The sequence below is a fragment of the Podarcis cretensis genome (assembly GCF_951804945.1).
Source record: "Podarcis cretensis genome assembly, chromosome: 9".
In the NCBI taxonomy this organism is placed as follows: Eukaryota; Metazoa; Chordata; class Lepidosauria; order Squamata; family Lacertidae; genus Podarcis; species Podarcis cretensis.
In genome coordinates this window covers 515,135-540,776 of record NC_137178.1, presented here as the reverse complement: position 1 = coordinate 540,776, position 25,642 = coordinate 515,135, and the positions used below count along the sequence as shown (strand labels likewise).

Below are 25,642 nucleotides of genomic sequence, written 5' to 3'. Positions count from 1 at the left end.
GACGGGGCTCCCTGGGTGTGCTGACCCGTGTCTCAAAATACCCAAAAGTGGGATCGTTGCCCCCAACCTGACAGGCAGTTTTGCTCAGGACCAGCAAAAAGGAAGGGACTGAGCAGGAGCCAAACAGATGCCTCTTCTGGGAAACTTGCAAGCGGGGTTCCAGCACAAGAACCTTCTCCTCTGCCGTAGTTTGCAGCAACTGATGTTCAGAAGCATCGCTGGCCCCCACCCCGTTCGACAGCTCTCTCCTTCTCCAGGAATTTGTCTAATATTCTTTTTAAGCCATCCAGGTTGGTGGTCATGACTGGCTCATGTGGGAGGGAGTTCCACAGTCTGCGTTGCGTGAATAAGTACTTTATCTGTTCTGAATCTTCTGCCATTCAGCTTCCTGGGTGCAGGGGGGGCCGGCCGCACCGGGCGCAACATCTGGGGTTAGGGCAAATCCATGGGTTAGGGGGCGCAAATCCACGGGTTAGGGGGCGCAAATTACTTGCCTTGCCCCGGGTGCTGACAACCCACGCTACGCCATTGGCCATGAGTAATTCCATAAATGAGGAGCGTTTCCATAAATCGTGTCACCTGCGCCTTTCCTCTAAACTGAAAAGTCCCGAAGATCCACAAGGTGCCCCACTGATCCACATTCACCCCCCTGGCACCAGATGTTGCTCTGGCCCAAACGGTTCATTGAAGGATTAGATTGGCACCTGTCCCTCAGTTGCTCCAAGCTGTGACTGCCAGGACCATAAGGGCATTAATTCGGGAGCTGCCCCTTGCTTGCTTGTAGGGGGCACACCCATCGGGCCAGCAGGTGACCCCCAAAGCAGTAGGAAAAACCCCCCTCCAGGAATGGAGCTCAGATATGCTTCCAAACCAGACCAAGGTGGGGTCAGTCCCAGAGGGTGGGGTCCGCCTCTGCTCTGGGTGTAGGGGCACCTGAGCCCTTTAAGGTTTGGCATGGGGGTCCAGGACTCATAGATGCCCCCAGGGTCTCCGCTGCCCCTCTCTCCCCCCTCCCACACCGCTGTGTCCAGGGCCGGATTGAGGTTAGATGAGGCCCTCAGCTCCTGAAGGTAACGGGGCCCTTTCTAGGTCCAGCTGCCCTTTGTCCACAACAAATTGTGGCTGTTTTTTGTGTTGAATAGATGCTATATGGTAATTTATGGACCTCATAGGTATCTCAAGCCATTTGCACATAACAAAATATGTATTTTATCAAAGTAATTGTTGAACTGAAATATAATTAAGAAGTATCTCAAGCCATTTGCACATGTTGCCCTGCAACCAGTCCATGCAGAATGTAGGCACCCTATATATAGAAAGGAGCAAAGCAGGGATATTTAGGGAGCAGGACAGCAGGCGGGGGCCATGACTTACATCATAGGAGCCTGCACAACACAAAACACTGTTGCTGTGTGTAGGTTTTATTTTATTTGTTTTTTATCTTATATTTTGGAAATGTACGTCCAGGTTTTTTCCTTTTAATTTTTTTTGGGGCCCCCCCAAGAGATTGGGGTCCTCAGCTAGAGCTTGTTTCGCTTATACATAAATTCGGCACTGGTGGGGAGTGGGCTTTGCAAGCTCACCTATCACACCAGAGGCTTCTTCCTTACACAAATCATAGAATCGTAGAATTGGAAGGTACCCAGCGGTCATCTAGTCCAACCCCCTGCAGAGTGCAGGAATAGTGGATCCAAGGACCACCGTATGGTCCTTCACGTGGCTGAATCGCAACGGATGTGTATCAGGACCACAATCACCCTTTGTGCTCCTTGTGCGTCATCTTGACTCCTGCTTGCAGGGGGTCAGACTAGATGACCCCTGGGGTCCCTTCCAGCTCGGCCATTATTATGAGACTTTATGAAGGTGCAACACAGAGCCAAAATACTGGAACCCAGAGCCGAGCCGAGGCGCGGGCAAAATCCACGCCAAAATCCACGCATCTCCCGAGGGCGCCACGTCCAGGGGGCTGAGGCTCAGCTGGAAAGCAGGGCTGGGGCAGCTACTCCACTGCCCCACCCTCGGGGGGCCAGGCGGCAACCGAGGTCGAGACCCGCCTGGCAGATCCCCGGCTGCTTCTCCTTCTGCGCCCCGACGGGGCGGGCCAAAGGGAAGCTGCGGGCCGGTCCCTCCCCCGGTGGGCTGGGGCTGGGGCGGGGCTGGGGGGGGGGAGGGAGGTCCTTCCCTGGCTGCCGCCGCGCAGGGAGTCCGGCCGGCCGTCTGTGGGGCGCCGTCGGGGGTCGTCGAGATGGGCAGCGGCGGCGTCAACCTGGAGAAGCACAGCCTGGCGCTGCTGGCCGCCAAGGGCGACGTGGCGAGCGGGAGAGCGGCCGCCAGCTGGTGAGCGGGGGGCGCAGGGGGGCGTCGGGGGAAGCCCCGCGGGACCCACGTCTGGGGGCGGCTGGGGAGGAGGAGGAGGGGTCCTTCCCAGGGCGCCCCTCTGGGTGCCAGCCTGCCCTGAGAAAGAAGGACGCCGCCAGGCGCAGCCCCGTTGGGTGCCCAGCCGCTGCCAGGCAGCCATGGGGAGCCTTTCGGGACGGGAGGAAGCCGGGAGCCCCGACGGGAGACCTGCACGCCCACCCAGCAGCTCCAGAAAGGCAGGGCTGCTGAAGTTGCCCCCCTGGGAACGAGGAGAAGGCAAGGCCGCCCCCTCCATGAAAGGCAGCTGGGGGTCGCCCCAAAGATCCGTCCCACGGGGACTCAGCAAAGGCAGCCTTCGGCCAGGGTTCCTTCGCCAGCATTTGCCAACCAGGTGCCCTCCAGGAGTTTTGGCACCTCCCATCCCAGAATCAAAGCATGGCAGGGCTGGAAGGGATCCCCAAGGGCCATCTAGTCCAACCCCAACCAGTGTGGGTCAGGGATGATGGGAGTTGAAGTCCAAAGTGTCTGGAGAGGCTCCCATAGGTTGGCAAAAGGCTGCAGTGGGCGGTGGCATCCTGGCTAAATGACTTGAAGTCACAATCAAACCCCAAGCAGAGGAAGGTCAGAGTGTCATGGCTGCTCCTTGCCCCCCTCCCAATGGGAAGGGGGAAATCGAGGCTGCTGGGCGAGGAAGAGGGAGGCCCACGCCAGGCTGCAAGGGATGGGGCAGGATCCAGTCCATGGGGATGGCATTGGCAATGCAGGCTTGCCTAAGGGACCATCTGTGCCAGGATCCTGACCTTCTCACGGTGGCCTCTGGGAAACCAGAAACCAGGATCTTACCCCAACAGAGCCCTGGTGTCTAGTAGCCATGGGTAGCCTTATCTGGGTCACCCGGGACCCCCCACCAGCCCTGACTCCCTAGCTATCCTGCCCACAGCCAGTGCAACCAATTCAGTTTTACTCACCTGAATTAGGGGGCGCATTTTGCCTCAAATGTTGGTGGGCACCTTATAGCTCCCTGGACCCTTTTGCACCTGGGGCCAGGAGCACACCCACCCACCCGCTGGGCCATCCCCACCCCCCTCTCAGGATCAGGCCCCTCAAGGACTCCTGGCACCTCTTGTTTTGGGTAAATGTCAGGTGCTCTTTGTCACCAGGTGATTAATCCCGGCTGGCCACCTGCCCACCTGCCCTCACCTGGCGGCTGCTTAACTCTTCCCTTCCCAGCCGGCTCTGGCTTAATCCTGCCTCCAAGGACGTCCCTGGAGGAGATGGGGCTGAGGCAACAGCCGCCGCCGCCGTGGGGCTGGCTGTGGGGAGGGCGAGAAGGACACAGGTTATGAAACGGCTGTGGATTTTGGACTTATTTTCCAACCTGCAGAAACCAAGGGGAGAAGCAGCTGGATCAGGCCAGATCAGTCTCATATCTTCCAGGCAGCACAGTTATATAATCCTGGGGAGTGATGGGAATTGGGGGGGGGGGGAGGCTGGCAGGAGAAGTGGAGGATGTGGTTTCTGCAGCTGGAGCAAAGATGGTCCCTTTTGCCACCTTGTTTTTTGGGGGTTGAAGTGCGAGGTCTTGCATTTATATGTGTCTTGCATTTCTGCCCCACCTTTTACTCTGGGCGGCTTCCATAGAAACCAAAAATACAGTAAAATATCACACGTTAAAAACTTCCCTGAACAGGGCTGCCTTAAGATGTCTTCTGAATGTCAGGTAGTTGTTTATCGCTTTGACATCTGATGGGAGGGTGTTCCACAGGGCGGGTGCCACTACCGAGAAGGCCCTCTGCCTGGTTCCCTGTAGCTTTGCTGCTCGCAATGAGGGAACCGCCAGAAGGCCCTCAGAGCTGGACCTCAGCGTCTGGGCAGAACGATGGGGGTGCAGACGTTCTTTCAGATATACAGGGCTGAGGCCGTTTAGGGCTTTCAAGGTCAGCACCAACACTTTGAATTGTGCTCAGAAACATACTGGGAGCCAATGTCGGTCTTTCAAGACCGGTGTTATATGATCTCGGCAGCCGCCCCCAGTCACCAGTCTGGCTGCTGCATTCTGGATTAGTTGTAGTTTCCGGGTCACCTTCAAAGGTAGCCCCACATAGAGCGCATTGCAGTAGTCCAGGCGAGTGATAACCAGAGCATGCACCACTCTGGCGAGACAGTCCGCAGGCAGATAGGGTCTCAGCCTGCGTAGCAGGTGGAGCTGGTAGGCATCTGCCCTGGATACAGAATTGACCTGTGCCTCCATGGACAGCTGTGAGTCCAAAATGACTCCCAGGCTGCGCACCTGGTCCTTCAGGGGCACAGTTGTCCCATTCAGGACCAGGGAATCCTCCACACCTGCCCGCCTCCTGTCCCCCAAAAACAGTACTTCTGTCTTGTCAGGATTCAACCTCAATCTGTTAGCTGCCATCCATCCTCCAACCGCCTCCAGACACTCACACAGGACCTTCACCGCCTTCACTGGTTCTGATTTAAAAGAGAGGTAGAGCTGGGTATCATCCGCATACTGATGAACACCCAGCCCAAACCTCCTGATGATCTCTCCCAGCAGCTGCATGTAGATGTTGAAAAGCACGGGGGAGACGACAGAACCCTGAGGCACCCCACAAGTGAGAGCCCAGGGGTCTGAACACTCATCCCCCACCAACACTTTCTGGACACGGCCCAGGAGGAAGGAGCGGAACCACTGTATGACAGTGCCCCCAACTCCCAGCCCCTCAAGACGGTCCAGAAGGATGTCATGGTCGATGGTATCAAACGCCGCTGAGAGATCCAGCAGAACTAGGAAACAGCTCTCACCTTTGTCCCTAGCCCGCCGGAGATCATCAACCAGTGCGACCAAGGCAGTTTCAGTCCCATGATGAGGCCTGAATCCTGACTGGAAGGGATCCAAATGGTCCGCTTCTTCCAGGCGTGCCTGGAGTTGTTCGGCAACCACTCGCTCAATCACCTTGCCCAAGAATGGAAGATTTGAGATTGGGCGATAGTTGGCCATCGTGGCCGCATCTAAAGATGGTTTTTTAAGAAGCGGTTTAATAACCGCCTCTTTCAGCGGGTCTGGGAAGGCTCCCTCACGGAGGGAAGCATTCACCACCCCATGAAGCCCATCGCCCAGTCCTTCCCGGCTAGCTTTTATAAGCCAGGATGGGCAAGGATCCAGGAGACAGGTGGTTGGTTTCACTCGTCCAAGCAGCCTGTCCACATCCTCGGAGGTAACAGATTGGAATTGATCCCACTCAACTTGACTAGACAGAACTCTAGCACTCTCCCGCCCCGGCCCTGCTCCCACGGTGGAGTCTACCTCTTCCCGAATCTGAGCGATTTTATCAGCAAAAAACTTTGCAAAATCATTGCAGGAGAACATGTGGCCTGTACTGGGCCCCAATGTCGCAGGTGGTTCCGCTAAATTGTGAACCACCTGAAAAAGTCTCCTGCTGCTGTTTTCTGCAGATGCAATAGAGGCGGTGAAGAAATTCTTCTTCGCCGTCGCTATCGCCACTTGGTAGGCTTGACATTGAGCTCTAACCTGTGTCCGGTCAGATTCGGAATGAGTTATCCGCCACCGGCGCTCTATAGAAGATATAGAATTATAGGTTATATAATTATAGGTTATAGAAGATATTTTCAAAAATACAAGAATAGTTTAGCATTCGAGTGACAAAGGAACTAAAAGGAGATGGACAACAATTAAGGATGATTATGTTTTCAGAATGTATTGGAAAATTGATATAGAAAGGTTTATTGTTTTGTGTACATTCGATTGTAAGAGAAAATGTCTGCAAAGGGACTTGACAGGAAGTCAAAGTTGAAAAAAAGATTTTGGAAGATAAAAGGGGGGAAATATTTACTTTCATTACTATCATTTTGTGTGCGGGTGTCTGCACATATGTGTGTTTTTGTATGGAATGTTTGGGAGGAAATAAGACGGTAAATAACAAACTAAATATTGATGTATGTAATTTTTATTTCTTCATTATATTTAGCGGTAGTATGGCTGTATTGTTTTTTGTAACATAAAATCACTCAATAAAAATTATTTTAAAAAATAAATAAATCCTAAGAACAACCCTGAAAGGTAGGCGAGGCTGAGAGGCAGGGACAGCGCCCAAGGTCCCCCAGTGAGTTTCCTGGCAGAGTGGGGGATTTGAAACCTGGTCCCACACTCTCACCACGGCGGCATTGCGCCAGCGTCGCCCTCCACCCACTTGGCTTTCCTGAGGCCTCCAGGCAGAGGCGCTGCGTTTGCCTGCGCATGTGAGCGCATGTTGCGCATGGAGTCCTCTCCTTTCTGCCCTGGGGGAGGTGGCGCTGCCATGTCTGCAGACACTCACCCCCCCCCATGCCAGCGAAAGGGGGTGGGAATCTTTGGGGAGGGAAAGGGCAGCCCTAGGCCAAGGCTCAGCTTTGGAATGGGGCTGGGCTTGGGGGGAGAGGGAGAGACCCAGCCTGATGGGCGGGGTAGAAATAATAAATTATTCTGATTCTGATTTGCTGTGGGCTGCCCAGGTGGAGGCAACTGGAACCCCCACCAGGAAGTTCTTAGCGGTGGAATCCAGCCAGGCTGGCTCTGGTTCTCGGCAACAAAAGAAGGCTTGCCTTACCTGCCCGGACAGGTGTGCCTCAGGTGTGTGGCAGGGATTTCTCTGGGACTCCGTGAGGGCACACTGCCCACTTTCTGGCAAGGACCAGCCAACCTGCCTTGCCTCCATCCCCCTACCTGAGAAATCTGGACATACCTTCAGAGCTCAGGCCGCCAGGGCCGTTTGTAGCGCCAGGGCTCAGAAAAGAGTGCCCCTGAGCATATGCAGAATGCCTTTCCCTTTGGAGCGTGCTGAGGGAACCCCTGGGCCTGCTGCCTCTGGCTTTGTGTCCCAGGTGGTGGCAATGCCCTTTTCCTCCGAGAAGCTAGATTCTCCTCTAAGGGCTGAATCCTGACATTCTTACGCTGTTCCACCATCTTCCCAGGCAGATCAGAGGGCAGCGGTGTCCTTGCCCCCGCTTCTGGCCGGCTGGGGGGGCTCCAAGCCCCTTTTAGCCTTTCCTGTGGGGCTCCATCCTGCCTCGGGCAGAAGAGGGGCATCAGCCAAGCCCCCCTCCCATTGCAGCATCCATGACACACGTCTTATTTATCTATTGCAAAGAGCTGAATTCTCCGTCCCCACAACAACCCTCAGTGAGCAGATTTGAACCCAGGTCCTGGCGCAACACAATCATGCCGGATCTCTGAAGTGTCAGAGCTCAGCCTCTGGCTCCCATGCCCTCCCCTTCTTCCCCAAATGTTTCCTCGTCTGAGCGCTGAGTGCCTGGGCTGGGTGTGCAGGCTGTAACAGGATCCGGTGCAGACAGGGAAGGAGGGCCGCAGGGGGGCTGGCGGAAAAAGCCTTTCATCCGCTGCCAGCCCCATCACCTCACCCTGATGCCCTGAAGGGGAGGCTGCACCCAGTTGCAGAATTATTGCTAGAAGTAGGAACTGTGGTGGGGAGGTGTGTGTGTGGGGGGGTTGTGGCGAGCAGTGGAGCCCAGCCCCACAGTAGGGGGTGAAGGATCTGGGGCAGGAGGGGGGGTGTCTCAGTCAGTGGAGAGCATAAGATTAGCTAGCTGGAACAGGCCGGGGGCCCACCTAGTGCAGCACCCGGTTCTCACAGGGACCGACCAGATGGGGAACTCCTAAGTAGGATTTGAACACAAGAGCCCTTCTTGCCAGTGGCGTAGCGTGGGGGGTGCGGGGGGGTGCGGCCGCACCGGGCGCAACATCTGGGGGTTAGGGTTAGGGGGCACAAATCCATGGGTTAGGGAGCGCAAATTACTTGCCTTGCCCCGGGTGCTGACAACCCACGCTACGCCACTGCCCTCTCCCCTCCTGGGGTTTCCAGGAACGGGCATTCAGAAGTATCACAGTGGAGGCAGACAGCCATCCATACGATACAATTGTTGTTGTTGTTGTTGTTGTTGTTGTTGAGTCGTTTAGTCGTGTCCGACTCTTTGTGACCCCCTGGACCAGAGCACACCAGGCACTCCTGTCTTCCACTGCCTCCCACAGTTGGTAGCTTCGAGAACACTGTCCCACCATCTCGTCCTCTGTCGTCCCCTTCTCCTTGTGCCCTCCATCTTTCCCAACATCAGGGTCTTTTCCAGGGAGTCTTCTCTTCTCATGAGGTGGCCAAAGTCTTGGAGCCTCAGCTTCAGGATCTGTCCTTCTAGTGAGCACTCAGGGCTGATTTCCTTCAGAATGGAGAGGTTGGATCTTCTTGCAGTCCATGGGACTGTCCCATACAGAACAATGAAATTGAAAAATCTACATAAGACATTCAAAACCCCCTAAAAACTCTGAAACCCCATTTAAAATTACAACATATAGAGACTGCTTACACTGTGTTTAGAACCAAAATTGCATTGGGATAGAAACTGTTTCTCAGGCGGCCAGTCCTAGTCTTTATAACCCTGGACCTTCTTCCAGAAGCTGAAAGAGATCATTTCCGGGGTGCGCACTATCCTGCGCTATCTCCGCAGCTTTCTTATGGCACCTGGAAGCATAGATTTGATCCAAGGTGGGAAGAGGGCACCCAATTCTTCTCTCCGCAGTCTTAACAACCCTGGACAGCATTGTTCTTTCCCTGACCATGCAGCTCCCAAACCACACAGACCATAAGTTAATACACTCAGAACAGTATGATGGTAAAATGCCATCAACAGGTCCTTGGAGAGATTGTTTTTCCAGAGGATTCTCAGAAAATATAACCTCTGCTGTGCTCTCTTCATCAGGTCTTTGCTGTTTTCTCCCCAGGTTAGGTCATCTCTCCACTCCATTCCCAGAAATCGAAACACCGAGACCTGTTCCACGCACTTCCCCTCATTAATAAGTGACTGAATATTCAGTTTACATTTCCTAAAGTCCACAATAATCTCTTTTGTTTTCTTTAAGTTAAGGAGTAAGTTGTTTTTGTTTTTTGTTTTTAGCCTTCTCCTCCTCCATGAATCTGTCTAATTCTCTTTTAAAGCCATCCCTGCTGCTTGTGGCAGGGAGTTCCACAGGTTAACCCTGTGCTGCACGAAGAAGGATTTTCTTTCCCCTGTCCTGAACCTTCCAGCCTCCAGCCTCGTGGGATGTGCACAAGTTCTGGGAAGCCTTTTTCTCTCTGCACTCGGTCCACGCTCCTCTCCTGGCCTTTCCCCTGAGCCAAACAGCCCCAAACACCTCCATCTTTCCTTATGGGGCTTCTGCCCCACTGTTTTCTCCTTAGAGGGGGCTGGGAGGCAACTGTGTGCCCAGGGAGGGGGGTTTTAGGGCGGGAGGCTGCGTCCCAAGTGGCTCCTTCCAGAGACCAGGCAGGCCTGCTGGGCTTCCCCTGCCCCCCTGCCTGCCCCATTGTGCTCCTGGGGGGGGGAATTGTTCTGTAAAGGATGGATTTCCTCTCATTCAGGTCCAGATGCTGGAAGGGGGAGAGGGGCTGCTCCCTCCACAGAGACCTATAGGAAGTCAGGGCGGGGGGGGCAGTTAATTGGTTGGTTTAATTAATTAAATTGATTTATTTAATTAATCCAGGGGGCGTGCATGGGACTCCCCCTTCTCACTTAACCCCCACAACGACCTTGCGAGGCGGGTTAGGAATTTCAACATAACAATTTATCAAAAATCCATCATCCTCATTCCCCCCCCCCATTTTCCTCCTCCCCCCTCCCCAAAAAGGAAGCCCCTCTCCACCCCAGACTTTCCTCACCTCCTCTCTCTGGTTTCTCAGCACATTTTATTCTCTGCATATTATAAAATTGTAAAGATCCTTCATTAATCTATCAATATGTTACCAATAAAAAAATTGTGTATGTTTATTCAAAACCTGCCAAGGAGTCCAGTTAATAGTAATAATTAATAATAATAATAATCTATTATTTATACCCCGCCCATCTGGCTGGGCTTCCCCAGCCACTCTGGGCAGCTTCCGACCAAATATTGAAATACAATAATACAGTTCATTTTGTTGTTTCTTTAAGTACTTTGTAAAAGGTTCCCATTCTTCTTTAAAGTCACAGTTGTCCTTGTCACGTAGTTTGTGTGTCAATTTCGCCAACTCCGCATAATCCATCAGTTTCTCTTGCCACAGTTCTTTGGTCAGGATTTCCTCGTTCTTCCATCCTTGTGCTATTAAGACTTGCCGCCATTTCCTTGGCAGGTCTTTTCCTACAGTCCCTGGGGGAGACCATTTCGGAGCCTGGAGGGCCCCCAAGCTATCCTGGCTCAGGCTGTGGTCTCTCCTCTCCGCAAGGGGCTCATCCTTTTGCAAAACTGCCGGCCTCCAAGCGTTGCAACATCCTCCTGCGATGCATTCCGTACATGAACGATCTGCTGGTTGAAAAAGGATTTCCGCTGCCAGATTCTTTGGATACCCCAAAGCTCCTGGAGACTTCGCTCACTCCGCCCCCCCTTGCTGGGCTCCATCTGTGGCTGCCTTAGGAGGCACATAGGCGCATGGATCCAGCCCCCTCTTCTCACTGAGGCCGAGCAGAGGCCCCCATGGGAAGCCCACAAGCAGGATTCGCACACAAGACCCCTCTTCCTTCCTGTGGTTCCAGCTGCTGGCTTTCTGAAGCCTTGCTGCCTCTGACCATGGAGGTAGAGCCCAGCCATCGTGGCTAGGAGCCGACTCCCCTCCATGAATTATTATTATTATTATTATTATTATTATTATTATTATTATTAATTTTTATTTATACCCCACCCCACCCCCCAGCCAAGACTGGGCTCAGGGTGGCTAACACCAGATATAAAACAATTGATTGAAATGCAAAATACAGCATTAAAACATTAAAATACAGCCTCATTTCAATGGGAACTCAAATCAAAAACTTTTTTGGGGATGAAACCTGATCATGGAGGTACATCCCTGAACCTCAGCCAGCCCCTTTTGCCTGCCTGTAACTGGCATTGCTGCCAGCCTGGGCACTGAGATGGGCCAGCCAGCTGTGTGGGTTTGGGGCTGTGTGTTCCACTCCGCAGGGGTGTTGTTCCTGTTCCCTTTCTTCTCATGCATCCACCCAGAAGGGTTTGGAATGAGCCTGGCTGTAGTTTCCCAAGGAAGCCTCAGAACCTGCCCCTGGGGGGGGGGGTGGTTTGCAGTTGGAGCCTGGACCCTCGGGAGGGCAGGTGGAAGCTCAAGCCAAGGTGAGGTGAGACTGGTTGTGGGGAACCAAAGAGCTGCGGGGGTTGCAAAGTGGCTTGGGGGCCTTCCTCACCCAGGAGGTGAATGCCACCACGACAGCGTCCAGGCGCAAGGGGGGGCAGAGAGGAGAGGCCCCCCCACTATGTCTTCAGCTCCTAAGGTTGGACTACAATACAATACAATACAATAATCTTTATTGTCATTGTCCCATACAGGACAACGAAATATCTTCTTAAGACAAACAAAAACCAACAAGCCTGCTATTTCAGCTATCCCAACCTGGTTAGCCCCCTAAAAACTCTGATACCCCATTTTTAAATACAATATACTCCCATAAAAGGTAAAGGGACCCCTGACCATTAGGTCCAGTCGTGACCGACTCTGGGGTTGCGGAGCTCATCTCGCTTTTCTGGCCGAAGGAGTCGGCGTACAGCTTCCGGGTCATGTGGCCAGCAGGACTAAGCCGCTTCTGGCGAACCAGAGCAGCGCACGGAAACGCCGTTTACCTTCCTGCCAGAGTGGTACCTATTTATCTACTTGCACTTTGACGTGCTTTCGAACTGCTAGGTTGCCAGGAGCAGGGACTGAGCAACGGGAGCTCACCCCGTCACGGGGATTCGAACCGCCGACCTTCTGATTGGCAAGTCCTAGGCTCTGTGGTTTAACCCATAGCGCCACCTGCGTCCCTAGAGACTACCTTACACTGCATTTAAAACCAAAATCGCGTTTGGATAGAAACTGTTTCTCAGGCAGCTAGTCCTAGTCTTTATAACCCTGGACCTTCTTCCAGAAGCTGAAAGAGATCATTTCCGGGGTGCGCAATATCCTGCGCTGTCTCCGCAGCTTTCTTATAGCACCTGGCAGCATAGATTTGATCCAAGGTGGGAAGAGGGCACCCAATTCTTCTCTCCGCAGTCTTTACAACCCTGGACAGCGTTGTTCTTTCCCTGGCCGTGCAGCTCCCAAACCACACACACACACCCTCGGGGTTCCCTTCCAATTCTGCAATTCTGTGCTTCTATAATGGGACATCCTTCTTTCTGTCTCCTGCCCAGGGCCCTCTTTTCCTACGAAAAAGCCAACGAGCTGAAGCTCCTGGACTCTGGAGGTAAGACTTCAAAGCCCCTGGATAATTCTGCAGCCCGTGGCTCTTCTCCCTTGTAGACCAGGGATTTAATCTTGCGGGTGCTTAATTTTTGCTGCTACTGGCATTGACTTTTCTGTATTTTTAACGTTATTTTGATTGTTTAATTTATATTGTATAATTATTTATTACATGTATATCAAACCAGGCTCACAAAGCATGTATACTACTTGGGATGTTTTCATTTGCTTCTGGCTACTTTTGTTACATTTCTGAAATTCCTTAATTGTGTGTGGTTTAACTATGGAAAGGCGACTTGCAGATAAATGCAGGTGATTTTGATGTTTGCTCCTTCCCTCTCCCGCACCTCCCTTTCCAGCCGGGGGTCCCGATGAGCTGGCCAGGCGCTTCCAGAGCGGCAGCATCATGTACGGCCTGTGCCGCCTCCCAGATGCCGCCACGGGGCAGCAGCACGTGGTCCTCATCAGCTGGGTGAGCCGGGGGTCTTCCTGGGCAGGGGCTCCTCTCAGGAGGGCGGCTGGGTCCCCGTTGCAAAGAGGGGCTGCACAGAAAAGGGCTTTTAAGCTTGTGAATAAATGACTTGAGTGTTCAGGGTGAGCCAGGGGCCCCAACGTGCCCCCCACATTAAGCGGGCCCGGTGTCATCTGACCCATCCCGCCCCCGCCTGGCATGCCAGCGTTCACCCAGGGACGGCTTAGGATGGCGGCCCCTTCAATATTGGGAGGGCTCGGGCCCCTGCCCAGAAATATTGAGAGGCCTGAAGCCCCTTCTGCACCCTATAGTTGGGGTGAGCAGTACGCTGATGACACAAGACTTCTTCACGCAGTTAGACTATGGAACTCCTTGCCACAGGAAACAGAGTAGGGGAGAGCGTTGCCCTTGGGGCTGGATCCTGTTTGCCTGCAAGTTTCCCACTGGGGCATCTGGTTGGCCACTGTGAGGACAGGATCCTGGACCAGCTGGTCCCCCGTGGGCCTGATCCGGCAGGCTCATCCCGCATTCCCCTGCACAGCCTCTGCCTACGTTGTGGGAACTGCAAAGCCACTCTCCTCCCCAGTGGGCTCAGAGACTGGGGGTGGGGGGTTTGCTGGGATCTGGCTGGACTCCCAGGGGTGACAACCCCCCCACCCTACTTGCTACTTCCTGCCAGGCTCCTGGGGGGGGGTGTCTCCTGGAAGGAAGACACACAAGACCCAGGAACCTCCTTCTCTGGCTCCTCCTCTCGCTGCCCGGGCTTCTGCCAAGCGCCGGGGTCTTCGGAAAACCCAGCGATGAATTTTGCAAAAGGGTCAACCTCCAAATGAGCTCCTCTGCAGAGGAACAGGGCTAACGGGCATGTGCAGAGTGCACGCACCCCTTCGCGGTTGCCATCGGATTCCACACATCGGATTCCAGGTGCCCCCAAGGGAAAGCCACGAGCAGGATCAAAGCACAAGAGCAACTTTCCCCTCTTGCAGTTTCCCGCAACTGGCATTCAGAAGCGTTGCAGAGCCATTAGTAGCCCAAATTGCTCAACCCTTTCCTGATCCAAAATGTCCTGGATTTCAAGAAGGGGACCTCAAACGCCATCCAGCCCAACCCGCTGTGGATGCAGGGACCCCGCTTCCTACGCCAGCCTACCTGAGAGGCGGGTTCCCTTGGGAAACCTCCGGGCAAAGCAGAGCCCCCTTCTTTCCCTTCCCAGCCCCCAGCCTTGCCAGGAATTTCTCGGTCTGGGCAGCTGCACTGTGGGCGACAGGATAGCTCCCTAGATTTGGGCCCCCCTCTCCTTAAATCCCCTGCCGCTTTGCCCCGGGGGCCTTCGGGGAAAGGGGTCTGAACTTCTGCCCCTTCTCTTTGGCACCAGGTTGGCGAGAAGGTGTCGGAGCAGCAGAAGCAGGCCTGTGCCGGGCACCTGCCGGACATCCGAGCCTTTTTCAAGGTGAGCGGCCAGCATACATCGGAAGTGGCTGTTTCCCCTGGGTGGGGAGCGAGGAAAGGGCTGCCCCAGACCTCCCTGCCTGCCCCCCTCGCTGCCTGCCAGAGTCAGTTTTGGACAAGTCCCTTGCTTTATGCGCCCCCTCGCCCAGCTTGTCCAGAGTTTAGGGCTGGGTTGCCATCAGTATGCCGATGACACCCAACTCTATCTGTTGATGGATGGCCATCCTGACTCGGCCCCAGACACACTGATCAGATGTTTGGAAGCTGTGGCTGGATGGTTACGTGGGAGCCGGTTGAAGCTAAATCCTTCGAAGACAGAGGTCCTGTGGCTGGGACGGGACGATATGGGATTGGGGGGGCAACTCCCATCTCTTGTGGGGGTGCAATTAGTGCCAGCACCATCCGTTAAGAGTTTGGGTGTAATCTTTGATACCTCCCTTTCCATGCAGCTATAACAAAGGCGGCATTTTTTCATCTCCGCCAAGCTAAGCAGTTGGCCCCTTATCTCTCTCGTCCTGACCTAGCCACTGTGATCCACGCGATGGTCACCTCCAGACTGGATTATTGTAACTCGCTCTACGTGGGGCTGCCCTTGAGACTGACCCAGAAACTCCAGCGGGTGCAGAATGCCACAGCGAGACTCCTTATGGGGTCTTCGCTGCGAGATCACATTCATCCGGTACTATACCAGCCGCACTGGCTCCCGATGGAGTACAGGATCAGGTTTAAGGTGCTGATTTTAACCTTTCAATCCCTATATGGCCTAGGACCCTCGTACCTATGGGACCGCCTCTCCTGGTATGTCCCACGGAGGACCTTACGGTCTTCAAACAAAAACATCTTGGAGGTCCCAGGCCACAGGGAGGTTAGGCTGGCCTCGACCAGAGACAGGGCTTTTTTGGCTGTGGCCCCGATCTGGTGGAACGCTCTGTCCCAAGAGACCAGGGCCCTGCGGGACTTGACATCTTTCTGCAGGGCCTGCAAGACGGAGCTGTTCCACCAGGCCTTTGGCCAAGGCACAGTCTGACCCCCTCCTTTGGTAATCCTCACAGAACTCTAGCCCAATGGTGGCCATTAATTTGATTCTGAACTGATTTTATAATGAAATGATTTTAGAATGTTTTATTATTTTACTGTTGTTAGCTGCTCTGAGCCCAGCTTCAGCTGGGGAGGGCGGGATATAAATAAAATTTTATTATTATTATTATTATTATGGAGGATCCTGACCCCCACACCCCGGGAGTGTGGGAAGAGTGAAGCGCTTGCCTCCTTTTTGATCCTCAAGAGGAGACAGCTGCTCCTCCAGCTCCTTACTCTCTCTTCCCTCTCCCTGCCCCCCCCCAGCTTTGCCTCCCAGGCTTCCTCCTCGCAGCCAAAAGGGACCCAGCTGCAAACATCTGGTTCCCAAGAGGTTCTACATTCCAGGAATCTGAGGCTGGAATGAGTTTTCTCCCAGGCTGAAATCCCAGACGCTCCCTCGATCGCCCTGGCAACTGTCTGGGTGGGAAGGGCTTGGGGAATTGGCAGGGCTCAATGGCAAGAGGGGGGTGCCCCCCATGGCCCCTCTCATGCCACACCTTCTAGGCCAGGGGTAGGCAACCTAAGGCCCGGGGGTCGGATCCGGCCCAGTCGCCTTCTAAATCTGGGAATCTTAGTCCGGGAATCAGTGTGTTTTTGCATGAGTGGAATGTGCCCTTTTATTTAAAATGCAACTCTGGGTTATTTGTGGGGCATAGGAATTCGTTCATTTCTTCCCCCAAAATATAGTCCGGCCCCCACAAGATCTGAGGGACAGTAGACCGGCCCCCTGCTGAAAAAGTTTGCTGACCCCTGGTCTAGGCGTTCCCAAAGTGTTCAGGTGTGGGGGGGAGGGATCCTGAGTTAGAACGCGCTTGCTGGGCAAAGGCTCCCCCTTGCCACCTCATGCTTCCTGAGAGAATCCTAGAGTTCATAGGGACCCCCAGGGGGCATCTAGTCCAGCCTCCAGGAATCGCAACTAAGGCACCTCTGACATGGCTCTCCATTCTCTTCAACAAAGGAGATTCCACCACCTTCTGAAGGAGTCTGTTCCACCATCTCTTACCATCGGAACGTTTTTAATATTGAGTCGGAATCTCCTTTCTCGCAATCTTTTTACTGCTGTTAGCCGCTCTGAGCGCAGCTTCGGCTGGGGAGGGCGGGATATAAATAAAATTTTATTATTTATTATTATTATTATTAATTTGAATCCATTATTTTGGGACCTGGCCTGCGGAGCAGCAGGAAATGAGCGTGCTCCATCTTCCACGGTGCAAGGAACGCACTCTGCACATGCTCAAGGGCACTGCCACCTTCCCGTTTTCAGGGCTGGGTCTTTCCTGCCCCTCCTTCCTGCTCTCTTCCCGCTGGGCTGCCTCCTTCTCCGGCAGTTTCCCCTGGCCCCAGTCCCTGGCAATGGAGGCCTGGATGTGCTGATGGGGATTGTGGTCCCCCACTTGGGGGAGGCTGATGCTGTGTGCCCCCCACCCTGGGTGAGAGTGCCCAGTGCTTCCCCTCTGCTCCCCCCCCCCCCGCAGGAAGCCCGCCTGGTGGTGAAGGCGTCCCGAGCAGAGGAGGTGACCCAGGAGGGGCTGAGGCGCTTGCTGCCCCTGGTTGCCCCACCAGGAGGGCCTGAGGCCGCGAAGAAGGCCCCGCTGGGTGACCCTCAGGAGCTGGTGGTAAGGAGGAGCCCGGGGGAGTCCCTCGGGTGGGGAGGGGCAGCCAGCGCCCCAGGGGATCGGGCCCGGCAGCTGGGGGAGCCTGGGATACCCATGTGGGTTTCCAAATGGCCTGTGTGTGTTTGTAGGGGACTGCCATTGGTTGGGGGTTAGACAGGTTGCCTGCCCCTGGAGCACATTGTGGCCCGTTGGCACCCAGACGCTTCCCTTGTGTCAGAGAATTGCAGAGTTAGAAGGGACCCAAGGATCATCTAGTCCAACCCACGATTGTAGGGGGTTGGACTAGATGACCCTTGGGGTCCCTTCTAATTCTACAATTCTATTTAATCCGCATGACAACCCGGCGAGGTGGGTTAGGCTGAGGGGTGCTGACTGGCCCCCAAGTGGGATTCAAATCCCCTCCGAGTGGGGATTTGAACCCTGGTTTCTCTCAGGTCCTAGCCTGGTGCTCTAACCACTGTGCGGCACTGCCTCTCTGCCGGTTCTTTCCCCCAGGGCACCAACTACAAGAAGACCAACCCGGCGCTAGAGATCCTCCGTACCAAGAGGGACTCGTTCTGGGCGCAGGCGGAGGTGAGGAGGGTGCCAGGGGGAGGCTCTCCTGCCCGCTGGGCACCCCTGGCACAGGGGGGTTGGGGTGGCCCCTGGCGTGGCCTGACCACACAGCTGCTTCCCCCCCAAGAGGGAAGAGGAGCAGAGGCGGGAGGAGGAGCGCCGCCGGGCGCAGGAGGAGCGGCGGCGCTGGGAACGGCAGCGCATGGAGGAGGAGCGCCGGGAGGCGGCCGAGAGGGAGCGCCGGGTGCAAGAGAAGGAGCAGCTCGTCCAGGAGCAGAGGTGGGTGCTCAGTCTTGGGGGGGCTGCAGGGAAACGGGGGCTCTCCCATGTAGTGATCAGCTGGGATTGCTATGAGGAATTATGAAATACAGCGGTGCCTCGCAAGACGAAATTAATCCGTTCCGTGAGGCTCTTCGTCTAGCGGTTTTTTCGTCTTGCGAAGCAAGCCCACTGACGGCTTAGTGGATTAGCGCTATTAGCGGTTTAGCTGCTTTTAGCGGATCAGCTGATAAGCGGCTTAGCGGCTTAGGAAAAGGGGGGGAAAGGGGGAAAAACCCGCAGGAACTCGCAAGACATTTCGTCTTGCGAAGGAAGCCCATAGGGAAATTCGTTTTGCGAAGCGCCTCCAAAACGGAAAACCCTTTCGCCTAGCGGGTTTTCCGTCTTGCGAGGCGTTCGTCTTGCGGGGCACCACTGTATGCATCAAGGCATTGTGTCCGCGGTGAAAGCACTGGGTTGACTGGGTTTGATTCATTGACAATAATCTCTGATCGAATCCCACAGGCCTCTGCATCTTTGCTTTCTCTACACCTGACAGACACGTACCGTATTTTTCGCTCCATAGGGCGCACCGGACCATATGGCACACCTAGTTTTTAGGGGGGGGAATAAAGAAACCCCCCCCCAGCCCCAAAGAGCAAAGAAGCCAAGACAGCGAGCGGGATCCAGCGCTGCGCTCCCCGGGCTTCATGCTTCAGGCTGCTATCCGCAAGCCTTCGGAGCCCGGAGGGAACTCCCGCCGCACTCGGAAGGCTTGCCGATAGCTTCCTGAAGCCCGGAAAGTGAGAGGGGTCGGTGCGCACCCACCCCTCTAGCTCTCCCGGCTTCAGCAAAAGCCTGCATTCGCCCCATAGGATGCACACACATTTCCCCTTCATTTTTGGAGGGGGAAAAGTGCGTCCTATAGAGCGAAAAATACGTATAAGCATCCTAGGACACAGACCAGTCGCCGGCTGCTGCATCAGGCATCCTGGGCTATAAAATATAGTAGGCAGTTTCTTTGCTGTGCCCTTCCTTGGTTTTGTTCATCTTTGGGCCTGGACATGGTTTCACAGGAAGGTGATAAAGATACCTACCATATTTTTTTTGCACTGGACCATAAGACGCACCTAGTTTTTAGGGGAGGAAAACAAGAAATAAGGCACCGCGATGCCTCCTGAGTCTTCGCTCCTCCCTCTTCGCTCAGGAGGCTTTGGGGCTATCCCTATTTTTTGAAATGCTCAGAGGAAATCTGATTGGTTTTACGAACACTGTGTAAAAAGTTCTTTTGTGAATAAAATGACCTGGGCCGAGGCGTGGAAAGGAATTATTATTATACGCACCCCTCCCAGAGTCTTGCTGGTTCAAGCCTCATGTGTATTCTATTTATCAGAGTCCAATTCTTCCTTTACTTTGGGAAGGCCTCACTCCCATCCTGGTATTGGCGGGGATGGAGGTGGAACACAGCGCAGTTGGACTGTGGAACTCCCTGCTGCAGGAGGCAGCGATGGCCTGAATTTCCTGAGGAGAGGATTTGGGGAAATTCACAGAGAATATGGCTAGCAATGGCGTCAAGCCGCGATGGCTCTGCTGAATTTTGTTGTTGTTGAGTCGTTTAGTCGTGTCCGCCTGTTCATGACCCCCTGGACCAGAGCACGCCAGGCCCTCCTGTCTTCCACTGCCTCCCGCAGTTTGGTCAAACTCATGCTGGCACCTTCGAGAACACTGTCCCACCATCTCGTCCTCTGTCGCCCCCTTCTCCTTGTGCCCTCCATCTTTCCCAACATCAGGGTCTTTTCCAGGGAGTCTTCTCTTCTCATGAGGCGGCCAAAGTCTTGGAGCCTCAGCTTCACAATCTGTCCTTCCAGTGAGCACTCAGGGCTGATTTCCTTCAGAATGGAGAGGTTTGATCTTCTTGCAGTCCATGGGACTCTCAAGAGTCTCCTCCAGCACCAGAATTCAAAAGCATCCATTCTTCGGCGATCAGCCTTCTTTATGGTCCAGCTCTCACTTCCATACATCACTACTGAGAAAACCATAGCTTTTACTATACGGACCTTTGTTGGCAAGGTGATGTCTCTGCTTTTGAAGATGCTGTCTAGGTCTGCTGAATTTACACCTCCCCCCCAAAAAACCCTCATTTTCCTGCAGGAAACAACAGGCGCAGCTGGAGGCAGAGGAGCGCAGGAGGGAGCAAGCCCGATGGGTGAGTCAGGCTGCAGCAGAATCCGCACCCATGTCCACAGCTGATTGCTGCCTCTGCTTCCGTGGCTTGGCGGCTGCCTGGCTCCCATGGGGAGGGTGGGGGGGGTTAAGCCTGGCCTCTTCCATGGGGCAGGAAGGTGACCCCAGAGGTCCAGGGTGCGGCTGCATGATCAACAGGTGGGGTTTAGCAACTGGCAGGCAGGAATCCCACAGGTGAGATCTCCTCCAATTGGGTGGGAGAGGGGTTTCCTGTAGGGCAGGGGACCCTCGGCCCCCCCTGATCCCCGTCTCCCCCAACCAGGAGCAGCAGCAGCAGGAGCGAGAGAAGGCGCTGGCAGAACGGGGACCCCTGAGCGGCTCCGCTGAGAAGGCCACTGTGAGTGGACGGGGCTGGCTGGGGTTTTTTCTCCCTGTTGTTGAAGATTCAGGGTGGATAAAAATGCATAGTTAACCTGTGGAACTCCTCCCACAGGAGGGCGCGTTGAATTTTTTCACTCTCCCAAAATGAGGGTGCTCAAAAATTGTAACGTGACTTGGGAATTCAAAAGATATTTTGCTTCAATTAATGTATTTTAGTTTTGCTGGGCAAGTAAAATGCGAATACAATTGCATGTTGTTGTTTAGTCGTGTCCGCCTCTTCGTGACCCCCTGGACCAGAGCCCGCCAGACCCTCCTGTCTTCCACTGTCTCCTGCAGTTTAGTCAAACTCATGCTGGTAGCTTCGAGAACACTGTCCCACCATCTCGTCCTCTGTCAGGATTCGTTTAAAACGATCACCAAGTACTTGTAATTATATTATAAATTAATATTTATTATTATTAAGCATTCCTTGACATTTTCGGAAGGTTAAGATTAAAACTCTTTGGTTTTCCAAAAGCAGTTTATGTGCCTCTTCATCAGACGTCAACATACCAAACTAAATATTGCCCAGTCGCAAAAGTAATAGCAAATTTAAATTCCTAACTCCCAAAAACATCTATTTTAAGATCCCTCACTGAAAAGTTTCGCTCCCTAAAATGACACAGAATGCTTCTGAATGGGAAAGCACAGGAGGAGAGACTTGCTCTGGTGCTGATTCTGTCGGTGGCTTTCGCACTCGGGTCCCCTATTTGGCCCTTCTGAAACCCGGATTCTGGGCTGGATGAGTCTCTGGCCTGATCCTGCAGGCTCTTTCTGTCCTTCTGCAAGCCGGAAGAGGCAGTGGCGTAGCGTGGGTTGTCAGCACCCGGGGCAAGGCAAGTAATTTGCGCCCCCTAACCCGTGGATTTGCGCCCCCTAACCCTAACCCCCAGATGTTGCGCCTGGTGCGGCCGGCCCCCCCTGCACCCCCACGCTACGCCACTGGGAAGAGGGGCTTCCATGGGGGCCTAGCTGGCTTCCATGGGGCACCCAGGCCCCCGCCTCTCCTCCTGTGGCCCCTGGGCTCCTCCTCCTCCATGGGCCAGATCCTGCGTTGGCCCCCTCCCTGCAAGGCCCCCCCCAGCCAGTCCTCTTCTCCTCCTTCCCGCAGGAGGCGGCTGCGCTGGCCTCGCAGCGCCCCCACGACCCCCGAGACTTCTTCCACCAGAGGGAACGCTCCGGCTCGGCGGTGGGGGCCCCCCAGTCGCCTTCTCCCACGGGAGGCCGGCCAGGTGAGTGGGGAACCCCTCAACTTTATTGGGGCGCTTGCTTACAAAGGGGAGGGAGGGAGGTCCTGGCACAGCCTTGTATGGAGGGGGGGGCGGGGGCTGCAAAAATGCGTCAAGAGTTGGTTGTGAAATGCCAAGCTAGCGTCTGTGGCTGGGTGGGAGGCCGCCTGCCAGGGTTCCTTTGGCTGGGATTCCTGCACTGCAGTGGGTTGGACTAGATGGCCTCTGGGGTTCCCTTTCAACCCTAAAATCCTATGGCTCTGACTTAGGGACCAGGAAAGTAACAGGTTTTTTTGTGGGGAGGGGGGGAGAGTCACAGGGGCTCCTTCCTGGCCCCTCTCTGGCTGCTCCTGGTTCTCCCGATCCTCTTGCCCCAATCCAATAATTAAAAAAACAACTTTCCTGCTTTGAACCGAAAGTGCAGCCCTGGCTGCCTTTGAAAGTCGCAGCTCTTCCTCATCTGGGAAATCTCCCTCTTGCTTAATTTAATTTAAGCCAGAAAACACGGCCACGTTTCGGTTAGGAGGCAGAAAATACCGTATTTTTCTCTCTATAGGACGCACCCGAGCAAAGGACGCACCTAGTTTTGAGAGGAGGGAAACAAGTAAAAAATATTCTGAATCAAATCAGTGTCGGGGCTGAAGGGGGAAGCCCGCGGGGTTTCCCCATAAAGCCCCGGCGTCCCCAAGCTAGAACAGTGAGACGCTGCGCAGCGCTCGGTCTCTCTGTTCTGGCTTCAGGGACAGCCTTTCAAGCCTCCGCAGGACAGAGGGGTGAAGGCACAGCTAATCCCGAAGCCTTTGGAACGCAGTGTGAGGTCCCACTGCGCTTCAAAGGCTTCAGGCGGCTATCCCTGAAGCCTGGAGAGCCAGAGGGGTCAGTGCGCACCGAGGCCTCTCGCTCTCCAGGCTTCAGCGAAAGCAATGCGTAGCCTCCGGAGCGCGGAGGGAGCTCTCCCTCTGCGCTTTGAAGGCTTTGCGATGCTTTCGCTGAAGCCAAGGAGCCTGCATTCGCTCCATAGGACGCACAAACATTTCCCCTTCATTTTTGGAGGGGGAAAAGTGCGTCCTATAGAGTGAAAAATACGGTACTTTCCCCCACCGCATCTGCCCAGCACTCAGCCGGAAATCCTTTCAGAAAGTTTTGGGTTGCCATATTTTGAAGAGCGAAAAAGAGGACGCTGTGACGACTCTCGTTTTCAATATAGAGCAGGCATCCCCAAGCTCGGCCCTCCAGGTGTTTTGGGACTACAACTCCCATCATCCCTAGCTAACAGGACCCCAGTGGTCAGGGGTGATGGGAATTGTAGTCCCCAAACATCTAGAGAGCCGAGTTTGGGGGTGCCTGCTAGAGAGGCTGTGATTTATTGTGGGGGGAGAAGAGAAGAGGAAAGCAAGTCTTCAACCACCAGTTACGTCTCAGCCAAAAAGTCTAGCCGGAAACATTTGGGCAAATTTTAAAAATCCACCCGGACAGAAATTTTACTCTGGAAAAAGAGGACATTTCCTGGAAAAAGAGGACACATGGCATGCCTATAATTTTGTGTCTCTTTTCCCCTCGGATCAGGACCGCCGCGACGTCCTTTCCTCCGCCACCAGCGCAGCCTGACGGAATCGGCCTACATCTTCCGGGGGCCGGATCCTGCCCCTGCCAGGCGCCCGTCCGGAGACTTCTCGCCCTCCCCTCGCTCCCCGCAGGCGGGCCCTCTTCCCAGCCCCCGTCTCCCCAAAACCCCACCCGCCGGGAACCAGGACCCTGAGCCCAGAAGCCCCCCACCTCTGGCCCCGGAAAGCAGGACCCCCCTCGCCCCCTCCCCGCCTGGGGGGAGCCCGACCCCACTCCTGGCATCCACCCTGCTGGACTCAGGGGACCCTGCCTGGACCCAGCCCCTGGGGGTGCTCGGGGCCCCCCCACCCCACACTTTGCCAGCAGAGTCTGGCCCCCAGCCCCCTTTCACCCCGCATGAGGCAGAAGAGACCCCTTGCATCGGCCACAGTGCTGGCATGGAGTCGCCCTCCCTGGCCAGCGCCCCCCGGGCAAAGTCCCCACCTCCAGCCCACGTGCCCCACAGCCTCCCCATGGAAACGGGCCCAGCGGGGTCCTCTGCCCGGGGGGCAGCTCCTCCGCTCGGCAGCCCCCCTGAGGAAGCCCTGCCCCACACTGATGCCGGGGACCTCGCCTCCTTCCGGGGCCCAGATCTCGGAGGGCTCCCCACGGCCGGTGCTCCTGAAGCAGTGGATGGATGCAAGTTTGTGGCTCCCCCGCTGGGAAAGGATCCTGCAACAGGTCAGAACCCATTCCCACCCTCCACGTAGGGGGCAATGCAATGCAAAAAGTCGATATTGCTTGTAGGATGCTGGAGTAGAAAGGGCCGGGTCCTGCAAGCTCCTCCGCTGTTTCTTAGGAGAACCTTCTCTGGCCAAAACTGGCTGGAGACCCAGACAGACAGACAGACAGACAGAGCTTCTTGTTTTCTCAGGGCCAGATTTAGGTCTGATTTGGCCCTCAGCTCCTGAAGGTAACGGGGCCCTTTCTATGTCCACAACAAATTGTCGCTGTTTTTTTGTGTTGGATATATGCTTTATGGTAATTTATAGACCTCATAGGGATCTAAAGCCATTTGCACATAACAAAATATATATTTTATCCAAGTAAAAAGCTTTTTATCTTAGATTTTGGAAATGTACATCTAGGTGTGTTTTTCCCTTAATTTTTTTGGGCCCTAAGTATAGCTTGTTTAGCTTATACAGTCAGACCTCATGTTACGTTTTCTTCAGGTTGTACATTTTCAGGTTGCGTCCCGCGGCGACCCAGAAGTACCGGAAAGGGTTACTTCCAGGTTTTGCCGCTTGCGTATGCGCAGACATGCAAAATGACATCACGCGTATGCGCAGACGTGGCGAATTCTGACCCTCGCGTGCGCAGGCACAGGTTGCGTTCTTTTCAGGTTGCGAACGGGGCTCCGGAACGGATCCCGTCCACAGCCATAGGTACCACTGTACGTAAATCCAGCACTGGGTGTGTGTGTGTGTGTGTGTGTGTGTGTGTGTGTGTGTGTGTGTGTGAATTGGCGCATGCCTTTTTCTTGGGGGGCGGAAAGGTTGGACGGCAGTGAGACCAGACTCTTCAGCCCCCTCTCCCCTCCGCAGACCCTCCGCCAGCACCTGACTCAGCCCCATACTCTGGGTTCAATGGCACGTCCGCCTTGGAAGAGGAGAGCTGGCCCGCAGGACAGGTAACGTACCTGTGGGCAGGTGGGGCGGGCGGAAGAGAAGGGGGCTTGGGGGCTTTTTGCTCAGCGAGTCTCTGCTTCCAGGAGACGCCGTCCGTCGAGACCAAACTCCCCGAGGAATCGACCTAGGATCACGGAGCAGGTGGGTTTCTTCTTTCTTCCCTCCCACCCCCTGGGGGATCTCAGTTCTACTTCCCCCCCCCCAAAAAAAATCACTGCTTGTCTTTCCGCAGGTGGCAGCCAGGCCCCCGGGGCTGATTCCAGAGAGGAGGGCGAGGACCCCTCCCTGCCCACAGAAAGGGCTGGAGAAGACTAGTTCAAACACTTATGTGGAAACCCCCCCCCCCGATGCAATTCGGCCCCCACACCTGCTTGCTTTGGCTTGGATGAGCCCCTCTTCACCTGCCCACAGCCATCTGCTGCCACCCCCCTCCCAGAAGCAACTCTGCCCCTGCTTTTGTCTTGCCCAATAAAGGAAAAGTGGGAAGCTCGTCTTTGTGGGTCCTCTGTGGGGCAGGACTAGG

At 54.8% G+C, this 25,642-nt stretch overlaps 1 protein-coding gene across 2 annotated transcripts; it reads left to right on the top strand.

The window, feature by feature from the left end:
• The first annotated feature begins 2,175 nt into the window (after positions 1-2,175).
• LOC307224226 (drebrin-like protein) lies at positions 2,176-25,607 on the top strand. 2 transcript variants are annotated; one of them, XM_079990894.1, is made up of 14 exons: positions 2,176-2,337; positions 12,575-12,627; positions 12,983-13,095; positions 14,471-14,545; positions 17,100-17,240; positions 17,736-17,813; positions 17,923-18,074; positions 20,205-20,259; positions 20,560-20,634; positions 21,769-21,889; positions 23,453-24,172; positions 25,036-25,121; positions 25,203-25,260; positions 25,352-25,607. In XM_079990894.1, the coding sequence occupies exons 1-13, from the start codon at positions 2,246-2,248 to the stop codon at positions 25,245-25,247; spliced, it is 1,806 nt and encodes a 601-aa protein (XP_079847020.1). In that variant the 5' UTR covers positions 2,176-2,245; the 3' UTR covers positions 25,248-25,260; positions 25,352-25,607. The 2 variants fall into 2 exon arrangements, with proteins under 2 accessions (XP_079847020.1, XP_079847021.1); XM_079990895.1 differs by lacking the exon at positions 20,560-20,634.
• The last annotated feature ends 35 nt before the right edge of the window (positions 25,608-25,642 follow it).